This window comes from Xenopus tropicalis, chromosome 7, assembly GCF_000004195.4.
Source record: "Xenopus tropicalis strain Nigerian chromosome 7, UCB_Xtro_10.0, whole genome shotgun sequence".
NCBI classification, from domain to species: Eukaryota; Metazoa; Chordata; class Amphibia; order Anura; family Pipidae; genus Xenopus; species Xenopus tropicalis.
Genome location: NC_030683.2, coordinates 43,491,611 through 43,507,896, shown reverse-complemented (window position 1 = coordinate 43,507,896; position 16,286 = coordinate 43,491,611). Strand labels below are relative to the sequence as shown.

General features: G+C 40.2%; 2 protein-coding genes across 4 annotated transcripts in view; one reads left to right on the top strand and one right to left on the bottom strand.

Annotated features, from left to right (window-relative positions):
- psd (pleckstrin and Sec7 domain containing) overlaps positions 1 to 16,286 on the bottom strand; it is a 320,624-nt gene that overhangs the window by 153,028 nt on the left and 151,310 nt on the right. The gene's annotated exons all lie outside the window — the stretch shown is intronic.
- On the top strand, positions 961 to 9,872 carry LOC116412298 (cilia- and flagella-associated protein 251-like). Its single transcript, XM_031906339.1, has 10 exons — positions 961 to 1,170; positions 1,586 to 1,623; positions 2,032 to 2,101; positions 2,518 to 2,557; positions 3,193 to 3,277; positions 3,795 to 3,857; positions 4,128 to 4,175; positions 7,690 to 7,763; positions 8,154 to 9,108; positions 9,623 to 9,872. Exons 2-10 carry the CDS (start codon positions 1,609 to 1,611, stop codon positions 9,671 to 9,673), a joined length of 1,401 nt encoding a protein of 466 aa, XP_031762199.1. The 5' UTR covers positions 961 to 1,170; positions 1,586 to 1,608; the 3' UTR covers positions 9,674 to 9,872.

Here is a 16,286-nt window from a genome sequence, read left to right as displayed (position 1 = left end):
CAAAATGTTCGTTTTCCAATCGGAATTTTTCCAATTCGGATTCGAATTCGTGTCTTAGTAAATCAGCCCCTTAGTCTTCGCCATAAGCGAGAAGTTTACTGGACTTTTTATTTACATGAATTCCTTTAGGTTTGAATTTTACTTTTGATGTTACTTGCTTTGTGTGAAAAAATATTATTTACTCTGAAACAATTGTATTTTTACTATATAACCCCATGTTATGTATTTTTTAAACCTCTGTTTAACTATGTCTGTATTTGATGATGTCTGTAGTGGGGGATGGAGCCTACTCTACATTGATTGGTCTTAATTTAAAGTGGGTGGATGTTTTACCATGTATATATAGATGTGCAAATAAATGTTGGTGAGCCTATGATTAAATGCTAGGTTAGCATGAAACGCGTTAGGCTGCATACATGGGGTATGATTTTTAATGGATTAGAATAGAGATTTATACTTTTCATTTTTTTGTCTCTTTTTGCGGACTTGATCTTTAATGATCGCAATTTTCCCTTTTTTTGGTCACTAGAGGGCGTAGTCTGCAATACTTATTATAGTTATCTGATTTATTGCTAATTGACTGTTTTCCTAGTTTGGCTCCTTTTGTATTACTATAATTATTGTAACTTACACTAGGTTTCTCTAAGTCCTGCACTTCTGTAGCAAAGTCACCAAAAGGACATAACTGGGCCTTTCTTATAAACATGAAGTCAATAGCACCAATGTACTATGTCCTCATTCTAACTGTACCAATGCTCATTTCTGATTGGCTGGCTGCTGTGAAAACCTTCAGTATGTTATAAATTAAGTCTCAGTGCCTGCTGGAAGTAATGCAAAAACTGAAGTTTATCGTAAATAGCTAGATCTCTGACTCCCTCTGCGTTTGATAGAAAAATTAAGTGCTAAATGCATTTTGCTTAAGCTGACTTGTTCCTTTTATTCTTTTCTCTATACAGATATTGCTGTAGCGTCCGACCTGCTTTCGCATTTTTTTGCTTCAGTGCTTCACCTGCATTTGAATTGGATTTTTTTGATTTTTTAATAGTTTAGTTTATTACACTCTTAACTAAACTAGAGTCAGAGAGAACAAGAACCAACTGAGGGAGACCCCTTGGGGTTCCCGGCCTTGGGCCGACCCCTCCATTCTACAGAGAGAGCTTTTTTTACAAGGTAATCTTGCAAATCCAATTGACAGAGTTCGTTATTTCACAAGGTCAGACTGCCCCCTTCTTTCCCCAGTTGTTCCAATGTGCTACCTTAGGTGAAAACCTGATGCAGCATCAGAAGAATGTCAGCAACTTGTGTTTTCATTGATCTTAATAAAGCTCAGGGTGTTCACTTGGTAGCACTGACTTTACAAAATGTATCAACTAATGGATTAAATCCCCCCTTTCTTGAGTTGCTCATGGGAAACAATAGGGGCATAATGGAACTTTAAACTGCAAGTTATTATTCCTTGTGTACTACTGCAGAATAATAGAACTGGTTGGGAAGATGAACTGCCCTGCTAATGGCATATTCATGTATCTGAAACTCCTTATACTGCTGTTGCTAATATCATACCCATTTGTATCTGTGCTTTTAGGCGGCTGAGCGTGAGAAGAAGAGATGCCCCCGCTTAAGGTACTGTCTCTATGTCTTTGTTCAAAATACACTCTCATCTGAAAAGCCGTTTCCCTTTTACTTTTCTATATAACCTCTCCTTGAGCACCTTTCTGTCTCTCTGCACAGCATCCTACTTCTGTCACAGTTTCCTTTTACACAAATAAGAGGAAACTGCCATACAATTTGCCTCTGTGCAGATATGAAATTGCATTAGACGGCAAGGAAAAACTAATTCACTGAAATGGAATATATTAGGCACCCCCAGTGAACAATATTTCCAAGTTTTTTCCTGGGCTGGTACTCCATTTTAAAATAAAATACACCACCTTGGGTCAAACACTATGATCCTCAAAGTCAGACTGACTGTGATCAGCATTTACATCTGTTTAGAACTGTGTCCCTAATACTCTTTCCTTTCACTTACAGAAACTATTTGACGTCCTGGAGGACTTCAGGACGAAGACTACCAACAGCGAGGTCCTCATTTCCTATTATGGTAAACTTCTATATCAATCAAGTCATTGTGTTTCTCAGCCCACTAACAGTATTTCCCCATTATGAAACTGTAACTTCCAGTATTCCCATTTACATTCTGCAGTGTTATTTTACATTCCCTTTATCCACCCAGACCACTTTCTAGGTACTCTGGGCTACTGCATTTCTAAAGAAGTGCAACATTGTCTGGGGGAAAAAAGCAATGATTTTTGTCTCTATGGGGATAGCTAAAAAAACTGGCACCCCCAATCAGTTACAACCATATTAAATTGGAAGAGTACACAGAACATGACACTTCAGGCCAAAATGTAAGAGATGGGAAATGTGTAAACATGGCAAAGGTTGCAGCATGTATTATATGTGAATTCTGTTTCTTCTTTAGCGCAGTGCTTAATAAAAATGTATTTTTCCCTGCAGAACATCACTACAGAGGACAATTTGGAAGAATGGTCCACCTGTAAGTAAAATAAATCTGTCTTTTTACATGTTGAGAATCATAAACATTGCACCTGGGTTGTAAGAGCAACGAGGGCTGGAAACGTCATCCCCTTCATGCACTTAGCGATTGGTCTTTGTAGGCTGTGCTCTGTACTTTATTGCCAGATTCAAAATCTGCTGCAAGATGCAGAACGCAGCACTGACAAGCAAGGGGTATTTAATGCCTGGCACAGGCTTATAGTAAGTAAAGCCCCTCCTCTCTCTACCTGGTGTAACAATGTATCCTGTCCTGTAAAAGCAGCTACGCCAGCATCACATTTAGGTGCACAAACTGGTGCCTTGTGCACAGTGCCAAACACAAACGCAAATACCCTTGCCCCATACATAGTATACAAGCCCTCCTATGTTTCTGCCTCTTGACTGTATAGATTTGAGGCAATGGCTTCACCATAATGTCCTATTCATAAATGATTAATTTAAGAGTTATTTTGGCTGACTTTTCCTTTCTATATCTAAACATTTGCTCACTGAAATTCATTATCAGACCGACTGTGTCTGGTATCACACTGTATCAGCTTAATAAATAAGTGCATTTATAGTAGAAATACAATGGAATAGTAGAATGTTTTATTAAAATTGATTTTTTTTTTTCAGAGAACACTTTCTTTTGTGCTATGGTGCCGACCATGGATATGAAGAAGAGAATGTCACCAATTATCTGGTGATGATCACATTCCTGGTAAGGAATCCTAAATTGATCTTTTTATACATAGGGAAGAAATTATATTAAATTGCCCCAACATAGTGAATCCAGCACTGCACTGACTCCAACTAAAACCTGCTGCTTTGATAACTTTTTCCTTTATCCTGTTTAAATGATAATGGTCTTATACAGAGCCATGTGTCAGTGTGCATAAAGCTAATATGTGACAAGTCAGTCTTCCTAAAGTCTCTGTGACTATACATACATGGATAATACCATTTCCAGTTACTTCTAAAGTACATTTGGATTAATAAAGTGCCCTACAGTGAAACTGCAGCTGAATGGTAATTGCACAGTGGCGCTGCCTCATATTTCTGCTTCACAGCTGCTACTGAGATGATGTTGTGCTTTTATTATAAATGAGCCCCTACAATACTTGGGTCTTGGAGACTTTTCTCTGGGATCCAGCCTTTTTCTTATAAGTCAGATTTTAGCAGAAATAGTACTGATTAATAGATTCCTTTCTCACACTGTTACTCTCTTTTTGTTACAGGAACATCTGGATCGTCTGGAGGACACTTATTATGTCCTCTACATCAATATGTCTTTGACTCCTGTAAGTATCATTATTTTTATTACTGGAGATGTTACAATTCGCTGTGTGTTTCTATAATAATTAGGAACATTATTTTTTTACTGCATCACTTGCTGGGGGCTTAACTCATCTAAATAACATTTTAACCAGTAGCAAAATTCTTAAAAATGTTGCAATGCAGTATGGGGTTATACACAGACACTGCACAGATTTTTGTTACTAGGGGCCACATGGCCACAATAATGGCATTGGTACAAAGCAGTATTTAACATTGAGTCTTTTCTCCCACAGATGACACGTAAAGGTTGGCAGTACGTCGAGTGTCTGCAACTTCAGATTGTAAGTTCTCTGATCACTGTCTCTGATGCTTTTTGGTTGTTTATTGCCAAATTCTGCACAATACCCTCAATGTTTTTTAGACTATAGGGAACATACACCTGAATTGTTAGCTTTTGCCAAAATTTGTTTGTCAAAAAAGAAATATACTGTTCATCAGTTTAGGTACAAATATTTAAGGGAATATATAATTTATATAAGTAATCACTTATTTATTAAGTTTGATCAGTCTATTGCAAACAGGGCAATTGAATACAACGTGTTTTTGGGCATTTTAGCCACTTTCAATACCACATACTTCTTTAGTATTCTCTATTTATCTGCTACTGACTTAATATGCTTCTCATAAGATGCCAGATTTGCTATTAAGGTATTTGGTTTACTGACAATCTTGGGTGCAGAGGTGATGCAGATATTCTGTGCAAGTACTACTTTCTCCAATAAAAAGAATAGTTACAGTCAGTTTGAAAATAGATAACAGTCCACAAACTTGAAATCTTTCAAATGACCCCAAGTGCACAGATATAAACACGTACCTACAGGGACCAACCAATACAAAATCTATATATTTAGAACTATAACAAACAACGGAAAGGGTGGGAGTTACAACAGGGAGCTGGCCACTGTTCCTGTATAAATTATAACTATAACAAATTCCTTGTTAGTTATAGTTTATACAGGAGCAGGGCCAGCTCCAGGTTGTAGCTCCCACCCTTACCAGCTACAGTCATGTGATCCGAGTGGAGCCATTTGGGCAACCATTTGGGAGTTTTAAAAAAAAGCAACTAAGTTGTAGGTAATACTCAGTCCCTTTGTTAAATGTACATTGAAGCAGTAGAATTCTTATTAAATTAGATAAGAATCAGAGTAAGTGTAGGACTGGCCAGACCGGGGATGACTTTGACATAGTTGGGCAGCTTGAAGTAAATTGCAATACATGGGCAAACAATCCCTGTTTTGCTTAAAGTGGACCTGTCACCCAGACATAAAAAGCTGTATAATAAAAGTCCTTTTCAAATTAAACATGAAACCCAAAATAATTTTTTTATTACCACATCCATACCCATTATAAAAGCATTTTAAAATCCCAGCTGTCAATCATATAATGCCTGCCTTAAAGGGACAGTAACACCAAAAAATGAAAGTGTATAAAAGTAATTACTATATAATGTAATGCTGCCCTGCACTGGTACAACTGGTGTGTTTTCCTTAGAAAGACTACTATAGTTTATATAAATAAAGCTTCTGTGTAGCCCCGGGGGCAGCCATTTACAGGAGAAAAGGCACAGGTTACTTAGCAGATAACAGATAAAACCCCATTGTATTCTACAAAGCTTATCCGTTATCTGCTATGTGCCTGTGCCTTTTCTCCTTTTTCCCCACTTCAATGGCTGCCCCCGTGTTGACATAGCAGCTCATTTATATAAACTATAGTAGCGTTTCTGTTGCAAACTTACCAGTTTTACCAGCGCAGAGCAACTGTACATTATATTTTAATTACTTTAAAACACTTTAATTTTTTTGTGTTACTGTTCCTTTAAGGTGACAGGTCCACTTTAAAGTGGGGGGCATTTCTTGGTATCTTAACACACATGTCTTAAGGCGCTATATATATTGAGGATCTCCTGTTGCTGTCTAATATAAATGTGTATATATAAATATCTATACACATATATATAGTCCTCAGTATCTCAGAGTAAAATTCTTTATTCGGAAATAAACGTGTAGACATTATGTCCAAACAAAGAATTTACTTATGCTGTGAGTGCTTTCTGGAGGACTATATGTATTTTGTGGGTCAGCACCCAGCTGTTGTTTTGATTGGTGAGTGCAGATAGTGGGACTTTTTATATATATATATATATATATATATATATATTTTGTTTCTATGTATTTTGTGGTCACAACCTCATTGCACCCCCGCCTAATGGTTTAAAATTTAGTGGTTGAGCACAACTTTCCCTTTTTTGCTATATATATATACATATACAGTCCATAGAATTTCAGCACACCACCAGAAAAAATGGGTGCTACCAGATTATGCACAATTATTCAGAAAATAAAGGCAAAACAGGTGCACTTCAGGAGCCTTTAAAAATTTAAAGTCAAAATTCTTTATTCAAGTCATTTTAAAAAATTGTATCAGGCCAACGTTTCGATCTTCTCCTAAGACCATTATCAAGACCATATATACAATTAACATTATCATAAATAGATAAAACCTGTAACACTCACCCAATCCCACATTCTCCCACCAGAATGTATCAATCCTACCAGTACATACTGTAGTATCACCTTTGTTCTAAAAAGCATAGAAAGGAGCAATACTATGCTATGCTTTTTAGAACAAAGGTGAAACTATGTACTGGTAGGATTGATACATTGTGGGTAATTGTATTGCTGTAAATTATTCTGTATCCTTTTTCTGTAACATGCTTTCCTTTGGTCAGTGGGACTATGTACTTGTTTTTAACCACTGTATTTTTCCTGATTGCACGGGTCCCTGTGTTTATACATACTCTGGGTATTGTTTATCCTGAGTACAGGGCTTCCCTTCCAGTCACATGACTGGTGGGAGAATGTGGGATTGGGTGAGTGTTACAGGTTTTATCTATTTATATGTTGATTTTAATTGTATATATGGTCTTGATAATGGTCTTAGGAGCAGACAGAAACTTTCGCCTGATACATTTTTTTAAAATGACTTAAAAAAAATTTACTTATAATTTTTAAAGGCTCCTGGAGTGCATCTGTTTTTTCCTTGATTTTATATATATATATATATATATATACAGAAAAGAACAGAGCACACCCTAATAGTAATCAAATGCCCCAGGTGCTTGCAAAAACCATGTATATAGCAAGACAATGAGCCGCACACGCAGGGACTTTTTTAGAAAACAAAAAATTTCTTTAATGAAAACGATCCGATCGTTTTCATTAAAGAAATTTTTTGTTTTCTAAAAAAGTCCCTGCGTGTGCGGCTCATTGTCTTGCTATATATATATATATATATATATATATATATATATTTTATTTTTTTTTTTTTTTTGTACCCGTGAGCCACATTGAAATAGAAAAAGATTTGGAGAGCAACACAAGCATGGGAAAAGTTCCTGGGGGTGCCAATGAGCTATAATTGGCTATTTGATGGCCCCTATGTTGACTGGAAGCCTACAGAAGGCTTTGTTTGGCTTTACACTGGGTTTTTATGCAATGAAAGTTAGCCTCCTAACCAGAAATTCACTGGGAGCAACACCCAAAGGGTTGGCAAGCAACATGTTGCCCCAGAGCCACTAGTTGGGGATCACTGCCTTAGACATTATACTTGAGCAAGAAGTCAGCCAAGCCATCCTTACAGGCATGAATATAATCTGTCATTACCTGGCGGGGAATTCCACACTCTCACTGCCCCCACCTTATAAAGAAACTATTGTCATAATCTATACAGAAATTATCATAAATGTCTTCTATATTCCCCTTTGCTCATTTACTTGTACCTTCCCTGTGCTTGCAGAAAGTAAGATCAAACCTTCTCAGTCTTGTACTGAAGATCTGGGAGAAGGAACAGGAGTTGGAGGAGCGTGCTAGGTTTGTATATTGCAAATATATACTGAATTGTATATGTTTAAAAAATGGAGGTCTAACTACATTCCTCTTCCCACATGTGTGATAGTTTTTCAGTTTAGTCTGACACATTCATACAATATACAAAATGCCTCTACCGCTTCAAAGTGCCAGTAGGTGTTTTCCAAACATTAGAGCTCCCTTCATATTGGATTAAAGCCTATACCTCTAGCAGACCTTGTAACCTACTCAGTAACTGCCCACATTTGTAGGGCCATGTGTGTAGCAGATATAAGGTTAACACTTAGGTACAAGGCTAAACTCTATATTACTCCTCCAGTGACCATAAATATAGTCTCGATACAGTGGAAACAAATGACAACACTGATAAATATACATTTTTTCCCACTTTAGAGCCACTGAAGAACACTGGGCAGCTACTATAGAAATTAAAGCAGAAGAGGAGGCTCCCAGCAAAAAGCAGGAAGAAACAGAAGATCCAGGAGAGGAGCCGGAAGAGACGGAAGCTCCTGGCGAGGAGCCGGAAGAGACGGAAGCTGCTTGCAAGGAGCAGGAAGAACTGGAAGCTCCTAGCAAGGTGTGGGAACAAATGGAAGCTCCAGCTGAGGAGCAGGAAGAGATGGAAGCTCCTGGCGAGGAGCAGGAAGAGAAGGAAGCTCCTAACGAGGAGCAGGAACAATCAGAAGCTCCTGGCGAGGAGCAAGAAAAGACGGAAGCTCCTGGCGAGGAGCAGGAAGAGACAAAAGCTCCTGGCGAGGAGCAGAAAGAGATGGAGGCTCCTGGCGAGGAGCAGGAAGAGATGAAAGCTCCTGGAGAGGAGCAGGAAGAGATGGAAGCTCCTGGTGGGGAGCAGGAAGAAATGGAAGCTCCTGGCGAGGAGCAGGAAGGAACGGAAGCTCCTGGCGAGGAGCAGGAGGAAATGGAAGCTCCTGGCAAGGAGCAGGAAGAAAGGAAGGCTCCCAGTAAGGAGGAAGAAGCTGCTGAGGCTCCTGGAGAGGAGCAAGAAGATCATGAGGCTCTTGGCAAGGAGCAAGAAGATGAGAAGGCTCCTGGAGAGAAGACTGAAGGAGCAGAGAATGAAGAAGAGGAAGCTCTTGGCATGGAGCAAGAAGATCATGAGGCTCCTGGCAAGGAGCAAGAAGATGAGGTGGCTCCAGGAATGAAACAAGAAGATGAGGTGGCTCCTGGCGAGCAGCGAATAGAAGAGGAGGAACATTTTGTAGAACATCAGCAAGAGGAATCCCTTGCAGGAGACAAACAGGAAGAAGCAGTTCCTCATGAAGCAGTGCAGCCAACCTTAGGAAAAAGGATGAAGAAAGCTGCTGTGAAAAGGCTCCGCAGGATTTGGGTAATATATTTATATATATTATTATTAGCAATTGCTTTTCACCTGCCAAAGTCGCATGTCAGTCAGTAAAGTACCACTTCCCTTCCTAGAATTTCAAATTATGAGAACAATAGAAAGGCTGCTATAGTGAGTAATGCCCCTATAAGCGCTCCATTCAGCCCCATGGTTGATTCATCAGAGTGCCTAATTGATAAGCCAGTGTACTGCTGCGTTTAGATTGTACTAAGCTGCTAACTCTTGGCAAAGATCTGGCCAAGTCTACATATATCACAGCGGATTCTCTAAAAGGCCAATGGGGGTATGATAACTCACACAGGGCAGCTGTACTTAAAGTTGCCACCTGTTTGGTTTTGACCCAGACAGCCCAGCTTTTAACCAGGTGATCAATGTTAGGAAAAAAGATGCCATTCCAGGTAGATGATATACTGTAGAGTCAGATTACGTCTTTTATAATCAAGTATGTATCTGTCATTTTTTATTTCAATACCTTCTAAACTTTTTCTTTTCTTTTCAGGGTTCCACCAGAAGACTATTCTGTTGCCACAGACCCTCAACTGCTCCCTGAATTCCTTCCTTGTAATCTCTACTATGTCCTCTATGTATGTGTGTGTTAGAGTATGAGTGAGGGACGCATGTGTGGGTGTGTTGGTGGTGGGTGTCTGGGTGGGGATTGGGAGGGGGGAAAGCATGTGCAGGTGTGGTGGGTAAGTTGGTGTGCAGTGTGTGGGTGCATGCATGTTTTGGGGAATGGGTTTGTGTGTAGGATAGGTGGATGGGTGCAGATATAGGGTGGAGGGGGGGAGGGTGCAGATGTGTAGGGGGAGGGTGCAGATGTGTAGGGGGAGGGTGAATGTATGCCAAGTGGGTGGGTATGAAGTATGTATAGGGGGAGGGGTGGGTTGATGCATAGGTGGGTGGGTGTAGGGGGAGGGAATATGTAGTTGTAACTTATAAAACATCAAAGTGCCCTCTTCTGCTTTAGACTTAGCGATGAGGTCTTATGAGGAAAAGAAGAAAAAAAAAAAAATATAGTGTAATACTGTTATTACTTCACAATGTGCACTCTCATGTGCTTTTTAACACCAGTGATGACTTTTACTTATATCACCCTTTTGTGCCCAGTTGTGATATCCCTTTCCGATTGCCAATCTACTTACAGACCCCCTTGGGTTTATATGGCATCCAATTGGTTCACTTGTAGCTCACGACTCTCTGCTTTCCCACCTCTTAATTTCAGGCAGTATTAGGAACCACTTCACATAGGTAAATTTCCAACTTTAGCAACTTTAGGTTAATTCCACGACCTTTCCGCTTCCCTTCCCCTTCTGTGCACTTACTGTAGGATAAATGCATACGCCATATGTGTAAAAACTTAAATACTTTAATATAAATAAAACTTCCCAATACACTCACAAACAGAGTATAGGATGCGCATGTCAGGAGTCACTGGTATGGATCAGGTGGCTGCTCCTTTTTCTTTCCCTGTTCCCGACCTGCAGTGTCGTTTCTGGGTTCAGCAGTCCTGCCCTTCGCTCAGGAGGAAGCCGGAAGTGGCGAAACGCGTCAGCGGTGAGAGAGGACGCAGAGGAGGAGCACTATACAGGGCAGGACTGCTGAACCCAGAAACGACACTGCAGGTCGGGAACAGGGAAAGAAAAAGGAGCAGCCACCTGATCCATACCAGTGACTCCTGACTCTGTTTGTGAGTGTATTGGGAAGTTTTATTTATATTAAAGTATTTAAGTTTTTACACATATGGCGTATGCATTTATCCTACAGTAAGTGCACAGAAGGGGAAGGGAAGCGGAAAGGTCGTGGAATTAACCTAAAGTTGCTAAAGTTGGAAATTTACCTATGTGAAGTGGTTCCTAATACTGCCTGAAATTAAGAGGTGGGAAAGCAGAGAGTCGTGAGCTACAAGTGAACCAATTGGATGCCATATAAACCCAAGGGGGTCTGTAAGTAGATTGGCAATCGGAAAGGGATATCACAACTGGGCACAAAAGGGTGATATAAGTAAAAGTCATCACTGGTGTTAAAAAGCACATGAGAGTGCACATTGTGAAGTAATAACAGTATTACACTATATTTTTTTTTTTTTTTCTTTTTCTTCTTTTCCTCATAAGACCTCATCGCAAAGTCTAAAGCAGAAGAGGGCACTTTGGAGTTATTTATTGAATTTTATTTGACCTGGGACACGAGGTATCTGAAGTGAGGAGCATACACTGAGAATTGCACTTATTTATATTTGTAAAACTTATAAAACATATAAAGCCATGATCCAGGGAGTAAAACCGGCTGCCATTTGGAGTCATGAAGGAATTTTTTCCCTTCAGTGCAGATTGGCCCGAGCACTGGGGTTTTTGCCTTCGTCTGGATCATTTGCTGTTAGGGATGCCCAAACCATAATTGGCTGTTAAATTAATAAATCCTGTTAACACCAACAGGTTTTTCCATAAACATGTCTCTGTGTTTTTCTTGAATTCCTATGGTTAATATTGAGGGGAGGTAAGGGATTATTGTGCCCTATTCCACTAAACTCCTAATACAAAAAAAGCTTATGATAAAGGTTTTGCTTCTGTTTTCCACCAACTTCTAAATGGCAGTAAATACACAGTAGTGTGTAATCAAGTGATATTATGGTTCAATTATTATTCTCAAAGAAAATGAACCACCATTTTGCATTATATGAAACTATTTGATTATAAGTACCATGGCAGGGCCAATAGTTCATAATATATATCATTGCTGCCGGTTGTTTAATAAGGGTAGAAATCAGAAGCTCAGAAGACAACATGAAACTTAATTACTTGTGCAGAAATCAGAAAACACAAACAGTTGAAGCCTGGACAAATGGCCATCTAATGAATACTGTTATGTAAGAGACCCTCACATACACCTACACACCGATATTAGGGATGCCACGTGGCCTGTACTCAGGCTTACGATATTAAGGAGAGAAGAAGATAAGAGACATAGAGAGACTAATATTCTGCGAATGAATGTTGAACTGTGTGATAAAAACTTGCCAAGTTGCTCTGATTCTTGAGCCATTCTAAAGTATTACATTGACAAAATAAAAATCTGTCTTGCTGCTCAGACTGAAGAAAGCAAAGCCCCACAGGTCTTAAATGAAATGTATGTGTGCACTAATCAGAGGCAAATATAAATTGAGGACCAAATGAACTAGAAATAGTAAATAAAATCAATCATCACTGGATGTTGTGGAGGAGCAAGTCTAGACACTCAAAAATGATGTGATGATTAAACAGAAATACTCCTCTTCTAATAACATCAATCAACGTAATGCAGTCAGAGTTGTCGAACAGTAACGTAAAACAATAAATCAGCTGCTGAATGGGAGCCAGTGAGATTCAATGCAACACTTTTCCCAGTTAATTGCACTGGATAGATGCACGGTTACCATCACAGATAATCTTTCATTCATGATGTATAATACTGTCAGATATATGGTAGTCCTTTTATTGAATCCATATGTAATAGAATGTGTCCTGGTGATGCAAATAAAGAAAATGAAGGCAAGCTTCAAAGAAGGTTAATTACATCACACAGTCAGTTATCTGGATGTGATATTAAAAACTCCTATTTCCAATGTGTATATATTAGTGAAAAAACATCCCATGATCTTTTAAGTACAAGGTTCCATTTATAAATCGTACTGAATCATGTAACACAAGGTAAGGAGTGTCATAAATGAAAGTTACCATGTGTCCCTGATTGACCTCGTTTCGGAGGGGCTGTCCCAGTGCAAATATGTACCCGTAGGCAGCCCCCCTCTGGAAAATGAGGCCTCGGGAATCCCCAGGATTGCCAGGCAATTAAGCAGCCACCTAAGCAGGTCCTTTGGTGTGGAGGACTTCAGTGCGCAAATTGGCCAATTAGGGAGCCACAAGCAGCAGCAATTCCTTAGTCATAAATACAAGTAACTGTGAAGTGAATCACAAAAGAATTTAAAGGGATCAACATCCATGCCACCTAGCACCCTAGTGTGTGAGCAGTACTTGTATTTCAGAAAGCAACAAGTCACTTAAAACATTACATTTATTTAACTGTAATTAAAACTGAGTTATATAACGTGTAATGTTTAAAAACATTTAAAAGCAATTAAAAACAAAAGGTGTGTTGGATCTGTTTCTTTTATTGTGTGATTACCAAATATATGGCCTTTAATGAAATCTCTTAGATCATGAGTATAAGACCTTCTATAAATGTACTTTAGTAAAGTGTAGATTCTATTTTATTGTCATATCAGTACCATCTCAGAACTTCAACGTATCGTGCTCATTACAGTTTTTATCCCATGATCCCACTTTACAGACCAGTCACCTGGCCTTAGAGCCCTTTTCCTGGGGAAATAAGAAATAACAGGTATCCGGGTGCTACAACAAGTATTTAGGATTGTAAGACTCTCAGACACACTTGGAAATCAGGGAAGGGAATTGGATTGGTAGAGGAAAAATTACATTTGCTGAATGATCTGCAGAGTTTTGTGCTTCACCAATGAGCCCATCACAGCCCTAAGTTAAACACATCTTTGCCTCTCAGAGGCATCTAACGAAATCAAACCTAAGCAAAGTACTGGGTAACTTGTGTTGTGCTTAGTCTTACTTTAGTGCTTTTCAGAAGCACCTACCACAATGCTGTATTATAAACTCAGGGTCGGACTGGGCTGGCGGGATACCGGGAAAAAACTCGGTGGGCCCTGGCCCTATGGACCCCGCTGGCAAAGCCTGCCCCTACAGCTCCCCAGCTGCCCCCCCGTCGGCCCACTACTGCTTCACCCACATGTGTGCCTGCACTCCCCCATGGCCTGTCTGGAACTGTGGTGGGGGGGTGCAGTTTGTGGTGCACAGACTGGAGTGGGGGGCCCTCAGGCAGAAGCCCCAATAGGCACCCCAGTTCAACTCTGAGTAAACTTAGTTACAAAAGATACAGACAAAAGTTAGTGCTGCTAATATCTGACTAAGCAACATGCATGTGGGCCTCTCAGAGGTTCTAAGGCAGCGGTTCTCGACCTGTGGGTCAGGACCCCTTTGGGGGTTGAAGGACCCTTTCACAGCTCTGCCTAAGATAATCGGAAAACACACATTTCTAATGGTTTTAGGAATAATTTTATGGTTAAAGGAAAAAGAAAGTCAAAGTCACTTGGGGGTGCCAAAATGTTAGGCACCCCCAAGTGACTTTGACCACCTACCTTTTACCCCGGGCTGGTGCCCCTGTGAGGAGGGAACAGCACCAGCCCGGGGTAGCTGCCGGCGCTTGCTTCTTCCTGATTCACTGCGCGCGCATGCGCAGTAGAGTGAAAAGCCGAACTTAAACATTAAAGTCGGCTTTTCACTCTACTGCGCATGCGCCCACCGCTGGCATTCCAGCAACGGAAGCCGGAAGAAGGAAGCGATCCGCTCCAGGTGCCCTGGGCTGGTGCTGTTTTCTCCTAACAGGGGCACCAGCCCGGGGTACGAGGTAAGCGGTTAAAGTCACTTGGGGGTGCCTAACATTTTGGCACCCCCAAGTGATTTTGCCTTTCGTTTCCCTTTAAAGATCACCACAACACGAGGATCTGTATTAAAGGGTCACGGCATTAGGAAGGTTAAGAACCACTGTTCTAAGGAAAGCACTACACAAAATATATTATTCACTTGATACTTGTCCATCTAAATCCTCCTACCCCCACCATCCCTTGCATCCCCAACCAATAGTATAAGCGATCCTTGTGCTTCTCAGAAGCACTGATTGTCCCACCACCCCATTAATTCCCCAGAGTCAGACCACATCTGCATCTTAACTCAATGCCTGATGGATGTTTTGCTTTTATTGGCTTTGTCAAAGGATATTGTGTAGTCAAATCTTGCAAAATTTACACATGATCAGAACCTGAAATGATATATTGGTACCTCAAAGATGGCACATAAATTGCAAAGGAATGTATCGCATTACTCACTAGTGGTTACTGTGGCACTGGGATTGCTGGGATGTTTATAATGTCATCATTAAAGAAGAATGCAAGTGAAAATTTAAAAAGCATACTGCCCAATAGTCCTCCTATTGTTTAGTAAAAACGCCACACTTTTGGCTCACCTAATCAAATATTTACTCAGTCACACTTACTTCACATATTCTCCCTTCCTTTCCCTCCTTGCTTCATACTGCACATGTGTTTCATTCCCTCCCCCCCTCCTGCAGATCCGCTTCTGATTGGCTGGTGGGCATGTGTAGCTCAGAACAGGAGACAGGATCAAGTAACACACATGCTCAGAGAATAGGAAGGCTGCCGCTGGCAGCCTAAAGGAAGGACAGAGAGATTTCAGTGATGTCACTGTAGTCTTCATACTGCTGTAGGCTGCCAGCACCATATCTCAGAGAAGCAAACAGCGATCTGGGAATTTAGATATGCAGTAAGTACTTAAAAAGCATGCCTTTAGACTTACTTTTAATTCATATTAACCTATCCTTGTCCTTTAAACCCTCTATGTCAGATTATATCAAATGGCTGGCTGGAGAATTGTATTAAAACTTAACTATTATTATAATGAATTACTAAAATAAATCACTATATTTTACACATTCAAGTTCAAAGCAAAATAAAGCTGTATAGAGTGTGTTTGGTATCAGGGATATCCCAATCCCAACTTTATCCCTACTCATTTAAATAGCTATGTGACATTGCCCAATGTCACTAATTCATATATGCGAGTTTATGATAGTATAAGTTTGTCAGGCTAACACAGCCTGTGTTGGTAAGTATGAAGCAGTTATTGCATTGGCATTTCCACAGGTACAGCGTGGGCGATTCTTATATTTCACTCTGAGCTGTCCCTGCCTTCCGGCGTCTTTCCTACTAGCTGCAAGTCACATCCACCCGCCCATGTCACCTGCACTGCCCGAACATTGAATTTTTGCCTGCCGCCTTTCACCTAAACCCCAAGATTAGTTTCTTCCAGCTTTAGCACATGCCGTGCATGTTGTCCATACTGGGCTTTGTCAAAGGCCAATACATGATCAGAAACAGCCTCTGTTAGTGCCATCCCCCAATCGTATTTGTTGCTGATGCTGGGGCATATACTATGATGTTTCCTCAAGATCAGTAATACATAGGAAATTACTTTAAATCTAATCAGCTTTATCACATGAGCAATCAACTGCCCATGGATTATAGG